The sequence below is a fragment of the Gavia stellata genome, unplaced genomic scaffold (genome assembly GCF_030936135.1).
Source record: "Gavia stellata isolate bGavSte3 unplaced genomic scaffold, bGavSte3.hap2 HAP2_SCAFFOLD_42, whole genome shotgun sequence".
NCBI lineage: Eukaryota > Metazoa > Chordata > Aves > Gaviiformes > Gaviidae > Gavia > Gavia stellata.
In genome coordinates this window covers 755,693-770,458 of record NW_026776913.1, presented here as the reverse complement: position 1 = coordinate 770,458, position 14,766 = coordinate 755,693, and the positions used below count along the sequence as shown (strand labels likewise).

At 61.3% G+C, this 14,766-nt stretch overlaps 1 protein-coding gene across 1 annotated transcript; it reads right to left on the bottom strand.

The window, feature by feature from the left end:
• Nucleotides 1-4,774: 4,774 nt before the first annotated feature.
• Nucleotides 4,775-14,766, bottom strand: LOC132321423 (antigen WC1.1-like). Its single transcript, XM_059834920.1, has 14 exons — nt 14,712-14,766; nt 14,170-14,490; nt 11,242-11,550; nt 10,695-11,013; nt 9,829-10,145; nt 9,428-9,742; nt 8,756-9,070; nt 8,220-8,282; nt 7,818-8,132; nt 6,941-7,078; nt 6,130-6,225; nt 5,622-5,705; nt 5,260-5,412; nt 4,775-5,031 (listed from the first exon to the last, which is right to left on the bottom strand). Exons 1-14 carry the CDS (start codon nt 14,764-14,766, stop codon nt 4,775-4,777), a joined length of 3,057 nt encoding a protein of 1,018 aa, XP_059690903.1.

The window sequence follows — 14,766 nt, the reverse complement described above, 5'->3', positions numbered from 1 at the left end:
CTGCATTTCCTCAGCATCACACCTGCTTCTGTGTTCTCCATCCCATCAGCACCAAACCCGGGGCTCAGAGCACACCTGTCTCAACAGTCCCCAGTTTCCATACCCAAATATGCTCACCCACCAGACTGGACTGTCCAGCCCAGCTGCAGCCCTTCACAGCCATCAGACACTGTCCAGAGGAAGAAAGACCTGCTCATGAGCTCCAACAAGCTGCTGGGCTCCACTCTTGCAACCTCTTGCTGCTACAGAACCCTTCTCACCCATCAGGAAGACAGTGACAACTGTGACCCAGGACATGTCTCTCTGTCTCCAGTCTGAGCACCTCCCCAGTCAACCGGTCAGGCCAAGGAATGGCACATACTGGACTATAGTCCCACAGCAATGTGCACGTCCTAGCTCCCTGCAGATCGGCTGCCTCATGGCTGGCTCCCCAGGCATGCACCTCTAGAGGAGTTTGCGTTTGTTGTGACCGAGTGCAAGTGAGAGGCGGTGAGAGACCGTCTGTCACAGCACAGCTGCTGTCTTGTCAGCTTTGAGCATGAGCTTGAAAATGCTTGGCCGCAGGGGTAGTGCCTGCAGGATTGTCACTGCTCCAAGAGTCCTTCTAGGTCTTTCTTGAGCAAGAACGGGAGAGCCATTGCTGAGGATGGGCTTTGGGGCCCTGTGTGCAAAGCAGACTAGATGAGCAGTCCATCCCCTTAACTCCACTCAGCCACCCCAGAAGTTCACGGTGACTGTGGTCTGCTTTAATTCCCACAAACCCTCCTTGCCAGGCAAGGGCTCAGCAGGGAAAAGTCTATGGCATTGGGCACCACAATTGCCCCAGCTTTACCACCATGACAACACCACCCCTGCACGTGGTCAACCCATCGACCGTTGAGTGAAGAGCTGAACACGCTCACCCACCCTGCCCCAGAGGCCGCAGCCAGGGCTGTCCCAGGGCACTGCTTTGCTGTCAGGACAGTCCTCAGGGCTGAAGGAGTGGGAAGGTCCCTGAGCCCTACCCACACCCTTGGCCCCAGGGAGATGGAAGCTTGCTGTTCACCCCACCTCCAGGGATGCTGGGGGACAGAGGGGTGCAGGGGGAGGCCCAGTGCCTGGAGGAAGGAGTGTAAGATTTCTGCCCCCATGTCCTCTCCACCACATGCCCTGGGGTGTCATCAGAGCCTGGGGGTACCTCACCTCAGGGAGGGCATTCCCCTCCCCCTGTTGCACTGCTCCTGCTGTGGAGTTGGGGACAGATGTGGCACAGAGGGCTGTTGCCCTGGGTGGCAGAGGAGGCTCAGGGGAAGGGATTTCCTCTTCTCCATTGAAACACCATGGAGTAGGCCAGATCATGGCAGCAGCACCTGCAGCAAGAGCCTCCTCCTGCCCCATTGCCCTGCAGAGATGTTGAAGGGGCAGCATTCTGCAGTGCAGCCCTGTGCCAGGATCAGGCCCCAGCAGAGTGCTGGTCCTGACTTCCCCCATCTCAGGAGGATTCAAGCGCTGTTGTCTGCAGAGTGTCCCTGGGCACCCAGGGGACAAGAAGACTGTGCTTGTCATAGGCACATCAACAGGATGCGAGTGTCTCTGATGCTGGCAGGTGTCAAGGGGATGTAGCTCAGTGGAAGAGTGCCCACTTCGCATGTGGGCTGTCCTGGGTTCAGGTGCCAGCATCTCCAGGGGTGCTTTTGCCCTGACTCCCCAGCCTCAGGCAGGTGCAGGCACTGATCCTCCCCAGGCTCTGTGGGCCTGCCCTGCCCACCCAGGGCTTGGCTGTGAGGTGAGGAGGGCTGTGTGCGCTGCCTCTGCTGAGCCCCCTCTTGGAGGAGAAGCAGGTAGCTGTGCTGGACCTGAGCTCAGGTCACTGCCCTGCACCACACACCCACCCCACCCACCGCCCAGGGACAATGCTTGGCAGCAGAGTGCCCCTGTGAGGAGACCTCAGGGAGGGAATAGAGGTCAGCACACTGGGAATCCTTTCTGGCTGCACTGAGAGATGTGGTGTGAGGGTGCTGGTACAGCCCAGGTGTCCTTTGGGACCAGGGCCATGCTGCCCTGGTGGGTCTCCAGGGATAAGGGTCTGAGATTGTCCTGTCTCCAGGTGGAGATGCCATACCACATGGGAAACACTCCTCTGTGCCAGCAGGTAGGGTGTCTGAGTTGGAGGAGCCTGGGCAGGGCTGTGGGACCCCCAGCTGGAGGAATGGAATGACATTTCTTACCCTGACCCTGCCTCCAGCTCCTTCTCCTTCCGCTGTCACCACTGGCTTAGAGCAGAGCCTCAGCTCAGGGAACCTGGAGCTGCTGAGGTCAGGCACAGCCCTGCAGAGGTGGGTTTGGTGGGGCCAGTGCCCACCTCTTGTTTCTGGGTGTTGGGTGTCTCCGTCCACCCTGTGATGGTGGGATCAGGGATGCACAGGCTTGTCCAAAGCCATGCCCAGGTGGTGAGGGCCAGAAGGTGGTGCCTCAGCTGCTCCATCAGCAAAAACACCCTCAATCAAAATGGGTTGTGAGACATGGCCTTTCACCGCAGGACGCCCAGCCCCCGGGAACGGTGAGCCCAAACTAAGAGAAATAAGGCTGCTCTCCTCTGGGTTTTCAACAGCCGAGCTCTGCCCGGCGTAGGGCAGCAGTGCTGAGAGTTGGGCTCTCACTGTGACCCCCCTCAGGTCGGTCCTTGGGAGCTGCAGGAGCAAGCACGGATCAGGGGCACAGTGATGATCCTGCCTCCTGCAGAGAACAGAGCCAGCCTGCAGGGCCAGAATGTTCAGGTCCTAAAATGCCATGAAATGGGCTCTTTCTGCTCAGCTGTGCTGCCCCCTCAAGCACACCCAGGCCTGTGGCTCATCTCCCCAAGGAGGAGGACGCAAACCTCTACCAGGTGCCAGAGCAGGGGAGAAATATTACGCCTGTGGGAGGGCAGAGCTGGCGGGGAGGTGGCGCAGGACCACCACTGGGCTCTTCTCCCTGGTCCCCACCTGGGGCACCTTGAGTCTGCAGGTCAGTGTCTGTACTGCCCGGAGGCCCCCGCCATCCTGTGTTCAGAAGATAACACTCCTCCCTTCCTCTTTACTTCACTTTTATACGTTACTTCTCTGAGATGCAGGGCTGCAGCTTGCCCCAGTGGGTAGTTTTCCAGGGAAAGGAGGCTGTTTGCAGTGCCCATGAATGTCACCCATCGCTGCTCTCCCATGGGGGCTGCCAGCAGGAAGGCTCCAGGGTGTGGGGCAGAGGGATGTGTGAGCCTGGGCTCCCCCAGGTCCCCCCAGGGTCACCCCAGGTGTAGAGGAGCTCCCAGCAGGGAATGGGGCAACGCTGCCGTAGAAGAGGATGCTGGCAACAGCTGCTGCCTCTCTTCTCCTCTAGGGCCAGATCCTGCTCTTTGCAGTGCTACTGAGCTGCAGCTGCTCCCCACAGGGAGCCCTGCCACAGACAGCCAACGCACCTTCCAGCCCGCAGCAGAGGAGTCCATTGGGGAAGAGCTGGAGGGGTGTGGAGATCCACCAGTGGGAGCAGGGAGGGCAGTTTGGGCACCAGTTCCTGCCCAGGTGTCAAATCCTTCTCCCTGCCTGGCTTCTGCATAAGAGGTTTCTCTGCCGTGGGCACTGGGGCAGGTAAAAGCCTGAGCAGAGATGGACCCTGGCTCAGCTCCCAGCAGTACCTGCTTTAGGGGAGGGACACAAAAATCTCCTCTGCCATGGTAATGTGCCTACATGAGCATCCTCCTGGACGGGCCCTTCTCCAGGCCAGGGGCTGGGACATGGCTTTTGGCTGCAGCACACGTCTCGTGGGGATCCTTTCTCCATCCCCCTGGCCCTCCAACAGCGCTGAGAGAAAGGTGCCCCCATTCCCCCTGCTCCCACCCCTCCTGTACCTGCACACAAGTACTGCCCCGACACAAACCCAGACTGGCACCACTGGTGAGGCAAAGGAGGACAGGGGTGGGGGCTGGAGGGGAGCAGGAGGAGGGGGTCATAGGGCTGCCATGGAGCCTTACAGCCCCTGCTCAGGAAGAAGGCAGCTCTGCGGCTGTGACAAGAGTGCTCGGGGTCTGCGAGTGCCTGGGCAGCAGGAACAGCCCCTGGAGACTTGGGTCCTGGCAGAGCATGAGGAGAGGGAATTCCAGTCCCATGTGTCCCAGACAGTGGCTCTGCACCCTGTGCTGGGGCAGTGGGGAGCAGAACTGCCTCTGAACCATTGTGGGAGGTAATCTGTGGCCATGACCCCCCTGGGGTGGGCTGGGGTGTTCAGGGCACTGCAGCCGCCTTAGGGCTCACTTGTGTGGGGCCACAGCCCAGGGCTTACCCTGACATGGCAGCTCTGTCATGGCCTCTGCACTGTGGGACCAGAAGGTAGGGCCTGGGGCAAGGAGCAGCTGGGAAACCCCGGGGTGAGGAAGTGGGTGCTCCCACTGGGGTCGCATCATGGGACCTATCAGAGAGACATTTTGACTAGAAACTGCCCGTGGCCAGCAGGATGGAAGTGTCTCTGTCAGTACGATTATCCCCCAGGGACCATGGGCTCTTGCAGCCCCACAACCTCACCCCAAGCCTGCTGTCCCTGAGACACACCCCTTCCCCACCACCATGTCTTTGTGCTCTGCTCCCCTAGACCAGCCTCAGGGAGACACCGCGACACCTGGGCAGGCAAGCAGCAGCTCAGGGTCAAAGTCCCCCGAGACTTTTAATAAGAACAAATATGATGTACAGCATAAGAATGGGAAGAAAAATAGAGGAAACTCTGGACTGTTTCTGCTGCGCATGGGTCAAGGGAGATGGTGCCCTGGAGCTCACAGCTCTCCCAGCTGCACAGACCTCTCCTCCCTCCTGGCTGCACCCAGCGGCACAGCAGGGTTGGGCTCTCCTGGCCTGGGGCTCAGGCACTGTTGTGCACTGAGCTCCCGTGTCACAGCCTTTGTGTCCTCACAAGGATGTGCCAGAGACACCTCTTCAGCATCATCATAGCCCGTACTCCCCAGGGACAGGGACAAGGTGACTCCTTCAGCTCCAGGGACCCCGGCACTTCTCTGGGAGTGCAGGCTGCCCCCTGCAAGCAGCGAAGCAGGACGTTGCAGTTCGCCCCATGGGTTCTGTACATCACTTCCCTCCCTGTTCCTCACCACATTCAGCTCCTTCTCCCACCCCCAGTCCCTCCAAGGGAAACTCCTGGGTCAGGTTCCCTCTTCCCATGAGGCTGGGGTCTCAGTATGGCAGCGGCTTGGGTGGCACCAGGGATGACACCCCCGGAACCAGCAACACTGAATTTCCCTCTCACCTCTGGCTGCATCCCTGGTCCCTGCTCCCTCCTCTGGCACCCTGGGCAGTTCCCAAGCTCCCTGCCCAGGGGCAGCATCCTCCTCTGGGTCAGAAACCTCCCTGGCATCATCATAGCCATCCGCTGGCTCACCTCCGGGCAGGACAAGAACATCTGAAAGCAGAGGGGAGCTGGTGACAGTGAGAAGGTACGTCCTGCAGAGCAGAGGGCGGGAGGATGTTCTGGGACACAGGGCTGAGACACTGGTGTTGGCAGCACCATGGGAGACCCCCAGGTCCTGCCCATCTCTGACAGTGACACTCAGTGACACCTTTGTCCATCGCAAGTCTGCAGGGAGATCAACCCCTTCCTGCCTCCGTTACCTGGTGCTGATCCCAGACCATCCTCCTCCTCGCTCACGCCAGGGTAGGGCTGCAGCTGGGTCAGGGACTCCTCTGAATAGGAGCCTGGAGGGATGCACAGCGGGTGTTATGGAGCAAGCCCCACTGACCTGGCTCATGGTCAGCACTGCTGGGGAAGGGGGACCCACCGAGCTGGGGCTGAATAGGGAAGAGGGATGGGAATTCACCCTGCTCCCCTGGGACAAACCCTGTCTCAAAGGTGCTCCCAGAGCTGCCCTAGGACAGCCCCTTCCCTCACTCCTCGGCTGTCCCATGGGGTGCAGGGGCAGGCAGAGAGGGGCTGTCCAGCTGGGATGGGCAAAGCTGGTTGGGAGGAAGCTCCTCTCCCGGGCCCAGGACCTGCATGCTCTCCCCACAGACCACACGGCCCCAGCGCTGAATGGGCTGGGGGCCTTACGGGGATCAGCCCTGGGTTATGGCCAGGGAAAAGGGTCCTGCAGATGCGCCTCCAGGGACGACCCACACCCACCTGAGCGACCAAACCTCGCCTGCTTCTCCCACGCTGGGCTGTAAACAACCTCCTCATACACGGCCTCGGGGAATGGTTCCTGAGCTCTCCAGGAGCCTGGGGACACAGGCAGGGCTGGCACAGGGAAAGGCAGAAGGGCAATGGGACCCCACTGTTCTCCCGCAGACCTGTTCCTTGGGACTGGTCCTACAGCACAGCCCCACTGTGTTGCCCAGGCACAGCTGCCACATCCTCAGTGAGGGCAACATCACTGTGGAGGTTATCTGGGGCAGTGTCATCCTCGCATCATCCTTTTGGAGACAGCGCTCATGCCCCTCTGGCCCCTGGGTCATGCCCCCTTGCCTGACCCCAGAGCAGCTCCCATGTTTCCTCTCCACCTGGAGCTGCCCCTTATCTGCCCCATGGGTCCACAGCAGAGCCCCTGCCCTGCCAGGGGGTGGGAAGGGCTGGGCAGAGGGACAGCCCGGGGGCCTGACACTGTGGAGATGGACCATGCTGCCTTGCACTCCTCCTGTCATCTCCCTTGCCCCAGAGCCCCCTCCAGCGCTACCTAGAGCACTGCCAGCCTTGGCCATCCCCACTCTGCCATTTCTCTCCTCGCTCTATCGCTAGCTCCCCCCGCCTCTGGGCTCTCTCCACCCCTTGCTGCTGGTGCCCCACAGCCAGGCACTCAATGGGGCCGTGCATGGGACAGGTGGCAGTACACAGTCTCATCCCCCCAGCTCTGCTCGTGCCCCTTGCTGACACCCTGCAGCACCCCAAAGCCCTTCCAGGAGGCATCTCCCCCTGGGACAGCTGTGGAAGGACCCACCTCTGCGTCCAGCCCTGGCGCTTAGCACTTGCCCAGCCAGGAGGGCCAGGAGCAGGCAGAGAAGGGCCCCCAGGATGATGCAGATGATGACGGGCACTGAGACTCTCCCACTGCTGGTCAGACGGCCTCGGGTGGGATCTGCATGGGCAAGAACATGGAAGGGGCAGCAGCAGGCCCGGGAGAGGTGGAGGCAGCACCAGTCCTGACCCCCATCACACAAGGCAGCAGGGGGTGGAGGGCCCCAGGGGTAGAGTGACGGGGAAGCTTCCACCCTGCTGAGTAAATTACAACCCTCCCTAACCCTCCACCACCCACCCAGTGCCTCCTCCTGGGAGTTTCACACCCTAGCAAGGAGCCCCTTCCATCCAGCTGTGGGTCACAGTCTGGGGGGATACCCAGCCCTGGGGGGAGGACAAGTTACCTGCTCGGGGTGGGGATGCTGCTGTCCTGGCTATAGCTGCAGAGGAGGAAAAGGAGAGCTGAGCTGAGAGGGCGGGTGTGCGGGTACCACACAGCCTCCTCCTCAGCACACCGTGTATGTGTCTGTAGGTGTCCTTGACACATCCCACCCAAATTGCCCCTCCTGTAGTGCTAGAGAGGGAGGCTGGGACTGGGTCCAGGGCTTCTGCTGTGGGCAGCAGGCAGGATGGCACAGCCAGCCCAGGGGATAGCCCTGGGGCTGCAGGGCCCCACGGGCAGTGGCCAGAGGATGTCCAGTTCCACCAAGACTGCTCCCCACCTGGCACCAGGCTCCTGCACTCTGCAGGAACGTTCTTGCTCTTGGGAGGTCAGGGGCCATGCCAGGACCAAGTGGACAAAAGGCCTTCCCCAGCTCCCTGCCAATACCCAAGCAAGGGGTCCCAGTCCTGCCACTCACCTGAGCAGTGCACGGCAGCATCTTCCTTATGCCGGCAAACACCGCTGTCCCCGGGCCGGGCCCAGCAGTCCTGTAAGGACAGCTCTGTCCCCTGGCACTCCACCTGCTCCAGCCAGATGGGGCCCATCCCCATCCCAAATGCAGCCTCATGCAGGGCAGACACTGCGGGGCCACAGCCCAGCTGCCTGCACGCCACTTCAGCATCCCGCATGTCCCAGGAGTCATCGCACACTGTCCCCCAAGAGCCACGGTGCCAGACCTCCACTCTGCCTGAGCACCCGTCCTCGCCTCCCACTGCACGAATCTTCTCCCTGTCTGGAGAAGGCAAAGACCTCCCATGGCACTGAGACAGCTGGCAGAGCCCTGCCAGACAAGAAGGGTACACAGGGAGCAGCTCCCTACCTGTGCAGCTCGTGGAGTTGGGGCACGGGGCCAACGGGCTCTGGGGCATTTCTGGGCGTCCCCCTGAAGAAGGAAACACTGTGGTGAAGGGGTTTGTTTGGGGGATCGTGCAGAACAGAGCAGGGCTGAGCTCTGCTTGGGCCTCCCTTTGCCATCATGATCACGGCAGCAACTGAACACCGGTCATTCAGGGGACACGCGTTGGACTGTGGGGGGACCCAGATTGCTCAGCCCCAAAAGGTCCCTGGTTTGCAGAGCAGCAGGAGGGTGTCCATGGAGGGAAGGCACCTCTGAATCCTGTCTGGTCTGTTCTGAGACCTCACCTAGAGATACCTCTGCCTCCCCTGGGCGCTGCTGGCAACCTGGGTGGCAACTGCTGCTGGACATGTGTGGCTGCGGTCATGCTTGTGCCACTGGCAACACAAGGGTCTGACATGGAAAAGAAAAGCCCCTCCAAGCCCTTTCTCTGTGTTTGACTATGCCCAGCGGGTAGCAGGATCTGGGGTGACACGGGTGCCCAAACGGCTCAGAGTTACCGTTGCAGATGATGTGGACCTCGTCTCGCAGGTCTTCGCATGACTGTGGGTCCCAGGGAGCCGAGGGACACTGCCAGAAGGAGCTGGTTTTCTCCCCACACTGCACCTTATCCAGCCACGCCGGGCCAGACACCCTACCATAGGGCAGGCCTGTTTCCTGGGATCCTCTGTCTCCGCAGCCCAGCTCCTTGCATGCCAGCGACACCGTGTCGAGAGTCATCGAGTTGGAGCAAATGCTCCCCCATGTCCCGTTGTAGAAAACCTGCAGGCGCCCAGAGCAGCCGTCGCTGTTCTCCAGCCTCAGGGCCACGAACTCTGGGAGGAAAGGCACCAAGGGGAAACAGGCTGGTCTGGGGCTGTGGGAGCCAGGACACCTCTGCACCCGCCAGGCACTCAGACGGGCAGGGGCAGGGCCAGCACACCCGCCTTGCACCCAGGGGCAGAGAGAAGTCCCTGATGGACAGACACCCCTGCCCTTCCCGCTAACCCTTGGGGACAGCTGAGCTCCCCAGGGACCTCCGGTGGGACTGAGGGTGCCCATGCATGGGTGTCCACAGGACGGGCTTGGGCAGGAGCTCAGAGGCAGCCAGGGAGAGCCTTGGCCATGCCCGGCCCTCCGTGTGTCCTGGCCTCCCCAGGAACCAGGCTCCCACCACAGCTCCCAGCACAGACCTGAACAGACGACTCCCGCATCCTCTTTGTGCCCGCAGTCGTGCTGCCCCCAGGGCCTGGCAGGGCAGTCCCAGAGAGCAGCTTCGGCCCCGGAGCAGTTCACGCCATCCAGCCAGATCTGCCCGGAGCCTTCCCCAAACTGAGCAGAGCCAGCCACCTCCACTGCCCCTCCGCAGCCCAGCTGGTGGCAAACGACGGCAGCATCAGACAGGTCCCAGCCATCGTCGCAGACAGTCCCCCAGCTGCCCTGGTAGTAGATCTCCACTCTCCCGGCGCAGCGCCCAGCCCCGTTCACCAGCCGGACCCGCCGGCTCCCTGTAGTGGGTAGAAACCCCTGTTGCTCTCAGGGGCCGGCTGCCCACCCACCCTGTCACCTGGGGGGCCCGTGCAACGCCGCTCACCCCAGCAAATGACTCCCACGTCCTCCGCAACCCCTGCCGCCAGTGCACTCTCAGGCAGGGAGGTGTTGCAGAGGGTCAGGTTGGCCTCGTGCCCTGCGCACCGGACCCCTCGCAGCCCCACAGGGCCCGTCCCTCGCTCCGGCTTTGGGGGGTTGTAAGCTCCCCCTGCCTCTCCGCACCGCAGCTGCCGGCACACCACGCTGGACTCCTGCACATCCCACTGGTCATCCAGGACTCTGCCCCACGTCCCATGCTGGAAGATCTCCACTCGCCCATCGCACCGGCTCCCTCCACCCACCAGCCGCAGGGATGCAAAGCTGGCTGAGCCTAGGGAGAGCAGAGATACCACAGCCATTGGCGGCACCGGGGAGCATGGTACCCTTCAGGGAGCAGGGCAAGAGGGGATTTTCCGACCAAACAGGACAAGATTGAGCCTTGTGTTGGCGAGAAGAGAGGGCAAAGCTTTGGCCTGTTCTACAGCTCACACCCAGGTCTGCTGCTGCTGGGGGCTCCTGCCTGGGTGGTGGGATGAGGCTCTGCAGGGCCCTCTGTGGGGATGGGATGCAGCTGTCTGCAGCCAGAGGGCTGAGGCAGTGCCCTGCAGCCCTGTCCTGGGCTCATCCCAAAGTATAGGAACAGAGGAGCCCAGGCCTGGCAGCGGCACCAGGGCCTAAGCCACTGCCCTGATGCTTCAGTCCTCAGCTCTCCCGCAGCAGAGTGGTCAGACTAAGCAGGCAAAGCCCTCCCGTTGGCTCCTGGGTTTCTCCAGGGAGAAATTCAGCCTGGTACTGCCTTGCGACCCCTACTTTGGGTGGCCATGATGCACACAAAGGGCGAATGAAGTTAAGGCAGCATTTTTCCGGCACTCACCTGAGCAAATAACAGCAGCGTTGCTCCCGCGGGAGCATGGTGAGGCCCCCAGGGTGATCACTGGGCACTGACCCAGGTGGGCTTCAGTCCCGTCACAGTGGAATGAGTCTCTCCAGACAGGGCCAGTCTCTCTCCCAAAATACTCTCCTCCAGGAATGGACTCGGCAAACCCACAGTTGAGTTGATGACAGAGAACGTGGGCATCTGACAGATCCCAGTGGGAGGCACAGAGGGTCCCCCAGGTCCCCAGCACCTGGACCTCCACCCTCCCTGCACATGCCGTGCTGCCGTTCACCAGCCTGAACCCTGTGTACTCTGGGGACAGAGGAGGAGGAGAGAGGGCGGATTGGTGCTCTTGTACCCCCAGTAGCTGGCGGGGAGGCCAGAGGAACAGCATGCCTTTCTTCTCCTTCTGCACTATTTTCATGCTGCAGACAATCCCCTCATCCCTCCTGCCCTCACACCCGGCCCAGCACGGTCCTTGTTCTGTTCCCCAACCCCGGGCACAGCCCCAGTGTTCAACACCCCACCCCGAGTCCTTACGTGTGCAGGTGACAATAGCGCTGTTCACGTGGGTGCAGGGCTGGTCCCTGGGGGACCCTCTGGGGCAGGAGGCCAGGAGGGATTCATTCCCCACACACTGCAGCGCTCCATCCCAGATGGGACCGACCCCTTCTCCAAAGTGACCTCCTCCAGTGACAGGCAGGGCCACGCCGCACTGCAGCTCCCTGCAGACCACGTCAGCAGCTTTGGGACCAAAGTGGGAATCACAGACGGTTTTCCACTGGTCCCCATCACGGATCTCCACACGTCCTGAGCAGTGGCTCTTCCCTTCCACCAGCCGGACAAATCCTGGAAAAAACACAAAGCAGCTGGGAGTTCCCAGAGCCCTCTGGCAGTTACATTTCCACATCTCTGGTGACCTTCAAGCAAGCCATGACCAAATCACCCATTGCACATCCCAGAGGAAGCTGTGGGGGAGTGTTGGTGCCACAAAGGCATCCAGGAACCCTTGCGCCCCTTCACTACACCATCACAGCACTCAAGGGTACGTGCCTATCTCAGACCCACAGCAGACCCTGCAAACCATGTTGCTGCCTTTGGGACCAAAGTGTGAGTCACAGACAGTTATCCAGAGGTCGTCCTCATGCATCGCTACATGTCCTTAGAGGCGGCTCTCCCCTCAGACCAGCTGGACAGATTCTGGACCAACCAAAGACCCCTGAGATTTCCCACAGCCCTTTGGTTGCCACGGGCAAAAAGCCCCACGACCACCCCTGCTGTTCTCAGGGGGTGCTGATGGCACAAACACATCAGGGCCCCCCTGCTGCTCCTCAGAAATCAGCACAGCACTTGTGGGCTTGCTTCTCTCCCAAAGCCATAGCCACAGGCACCGCTCAGACAAACTGCTGCTGCCCCAGAGGCCTGGGGCTGCCTGGCACTGGTCCCTGGGCACTGCAGCACCTGAAGCACTTGGGGTCCAGGGAAATGCGCCCAGGCGCTGTTGGCTGCTGCAGCTTGCTCTGCCCCACTGAGCTCAGGGCCAGACGTGAGGAACCCCTTGGAGCTGCCAGAAATGCACCCCATTCCCCAGGGGGTCTTGAACTGTTGGGGTGCTTCGGGTAGATGGAGTAAGTCACAGAGCAGAAGCATGGTGAGGCTGTACCTGCGGTCAGTGTCTGTACCAGCCCCCCGCTCCAGCACCCTCCTGGGAAAGAGGTCCTCAGCCATGGCCAGAGTGCACTGCTGGATGCGCATGTCCCTGGCCAACAGCCGGGAAGAGGGCAGGAGAGTGGACAGAAGAGCAACCCTGGGCTTACACGAGCTCCCAGCGCAAGGGCAGGCACAGAGGAGAGCCAGTAAACGGTGGCACATCCAAAAGTGCAAGGCAGCCCGGCGCTGAGAGAGACCTGAGAGGCTGGGCAGCGGGTCAGCACTGCCTGGACAGGGCTGTATCCTCACGGGAAGTCTCTTGAGGGGTGACCCTAGGAGAGGAATGAAGTGCCACATGCCACCCCACTCGTCTGCCCAAGCCCCGTGGTCTTCCTCTCCAAGCAATCCCTTTGCTTGGGCCAAGGGACTCCTGTCTGCCAGGGGGCACAACCCAAAATTCCCCATCCATCTCACGCCCTTCCCTGCGGCTGTGGGTGTCTGCGTGAGTCACTCTTGGTGCCTCTGGCATGGGGGGACCTGGCCCTCCACTCAGTGCTGCCAGACAGGCCCTGGGTGAAAGGGAGGAGAAAGATGGGAACCAACAGACACTGCGGGGCTGGGTGGGGGATTTATCTGAGCCACTTCAGGGGCCAGGCAGGGTATGGACACCCTGGGGCAGGTTCCCACTGGGCCTTCCCCAGGGATGGAGGACATCAGCAATGACAATCCCAGCTCAGCAGTTCAACCAGCATCATGGGACCCTGCTCAAGCGTCCATGTGCTGCTCCCTGAGGGCACAACCAGTCCCCTTTCCCTGTCCTACCTCCCAAGGTGGAGAACAGGCTCTCCATTACCTGAACACGTCACTCCAGCATCACCACCGTGACCACAGTCATGTTCACCCCATCCTCCGTGTGTGCAGTCAGACAGGGCAGACTCGGTGCCATTACAGCCAACATCATCCATCCAAATGGGGCCGGATCCTGGTCCAAAGTGTCCGTACTGAGGCGCTCCAACAGCAGACCCACAGTCCAGCTGCTTACAAACCACTGCAGCATCATCCATGCCCCAATAGTCACCACACACGGTCCCCCACTGGCCCCTGTGTTTCACCTCCACTCTCCCGGCACAGTGTTTGCCGCCATCCGCCAGCCTCACCTCCGCAGCACCTTCAAACACTGACACAGGACCAGTCAAGACAGTGCCGAGCCCCGGCACTGTGGGTCTGGGGAAACTCCTGCCCGGACGGAGTCAGAGGTACCAGGGTGGGAGCCCACTCCCCGCCAGGCTGTTCCCAGGGCAGTGCAGGGGTTCCTTCTATCCCCACGGGCTGTGCAAGGTTGGGGGTGCCCAGGTCCAGCCCTACTGTGTTGTTTGTGGCCCCACAGACCTTGACACTCCCACCCAATGGCCAGCTGTCCCCTGCCCCCAGCCCAGGGCACCCGCACCTCCCCAGCCAGCACCCTGAGAAGAGACCTGTTCCCACCAGGGCTCCCCCAGGCACACACTGCTGCTTCTCCCCAGGGCCCCCAGCTCCCCTGGACCACAGCCTGCCTAGGGCACCTCCCAACCCATCCTCCACCCTCAGGCCTTCCTGTGTCCCTTGTGGGGCAACACGGTGATCCCAGGGAGCCCTCCCAACCCATGCCCCCTCCTTGTCCCCAAGGCCTCAGCCCAGCCCTGCCCTTGTCGAGGATCCCCCAGGAAGGTCACCTCTCTGCCAGCCTGTGGCAACAGATACCCCAGTTCCCTTGTCTCCACAGCACAACCTGCCTCCCCCGCCCCAGGCTGGGGCTCAACCCAGTGTTCAACACCCCACCGGAATTCTTACATGTGCAGGTGACAATAGCGCTGTTCACGTGGGTGCAGGGCTGGTCCCTGGGGGACCCTCTGGGGCAGGAGGCCAGGAGGGATTCATTCCCCACACACTGCAGCTCTCCATCCCAGATGGGACCGACCCCTTCTCCAAAGTGACCTCCTCCAGTGACAGGCAGGGCCACGCCGCACTGCAGCTCCCTGCAGACCACGTCAGCAGCTTTGGGACCAAAGTGGGAATCACAGACGGTTTTCCACTGGTCCCCGTCACGGATCTCCACACGTCCTGAGCAGCGGCTCTTCCCTTCCACCAGCCGGACAAATCCTGGAAAAAACACAAAGCAGCTGGGAGTTCCCAGAGCCCTCTGGCAGTTACATTTCCACATCTCTCATGACCTTCAAGCAAGCCATGACCAAATCACCCATTGCACATCCCAGAGGAAGCTGTGGGGGAGTGTTGGTGACATAAACACATCCAGCCCCGCCCTCCCCGCACCCCTTCTCTACACCCTCAGGGCTCTAGAGGTTATGTGTCTGGTGCAGCACCAGGCTCCACTCTGACAATCTGCTGCTGCACAAAGTGCCCTTCACTGCCCGGCAT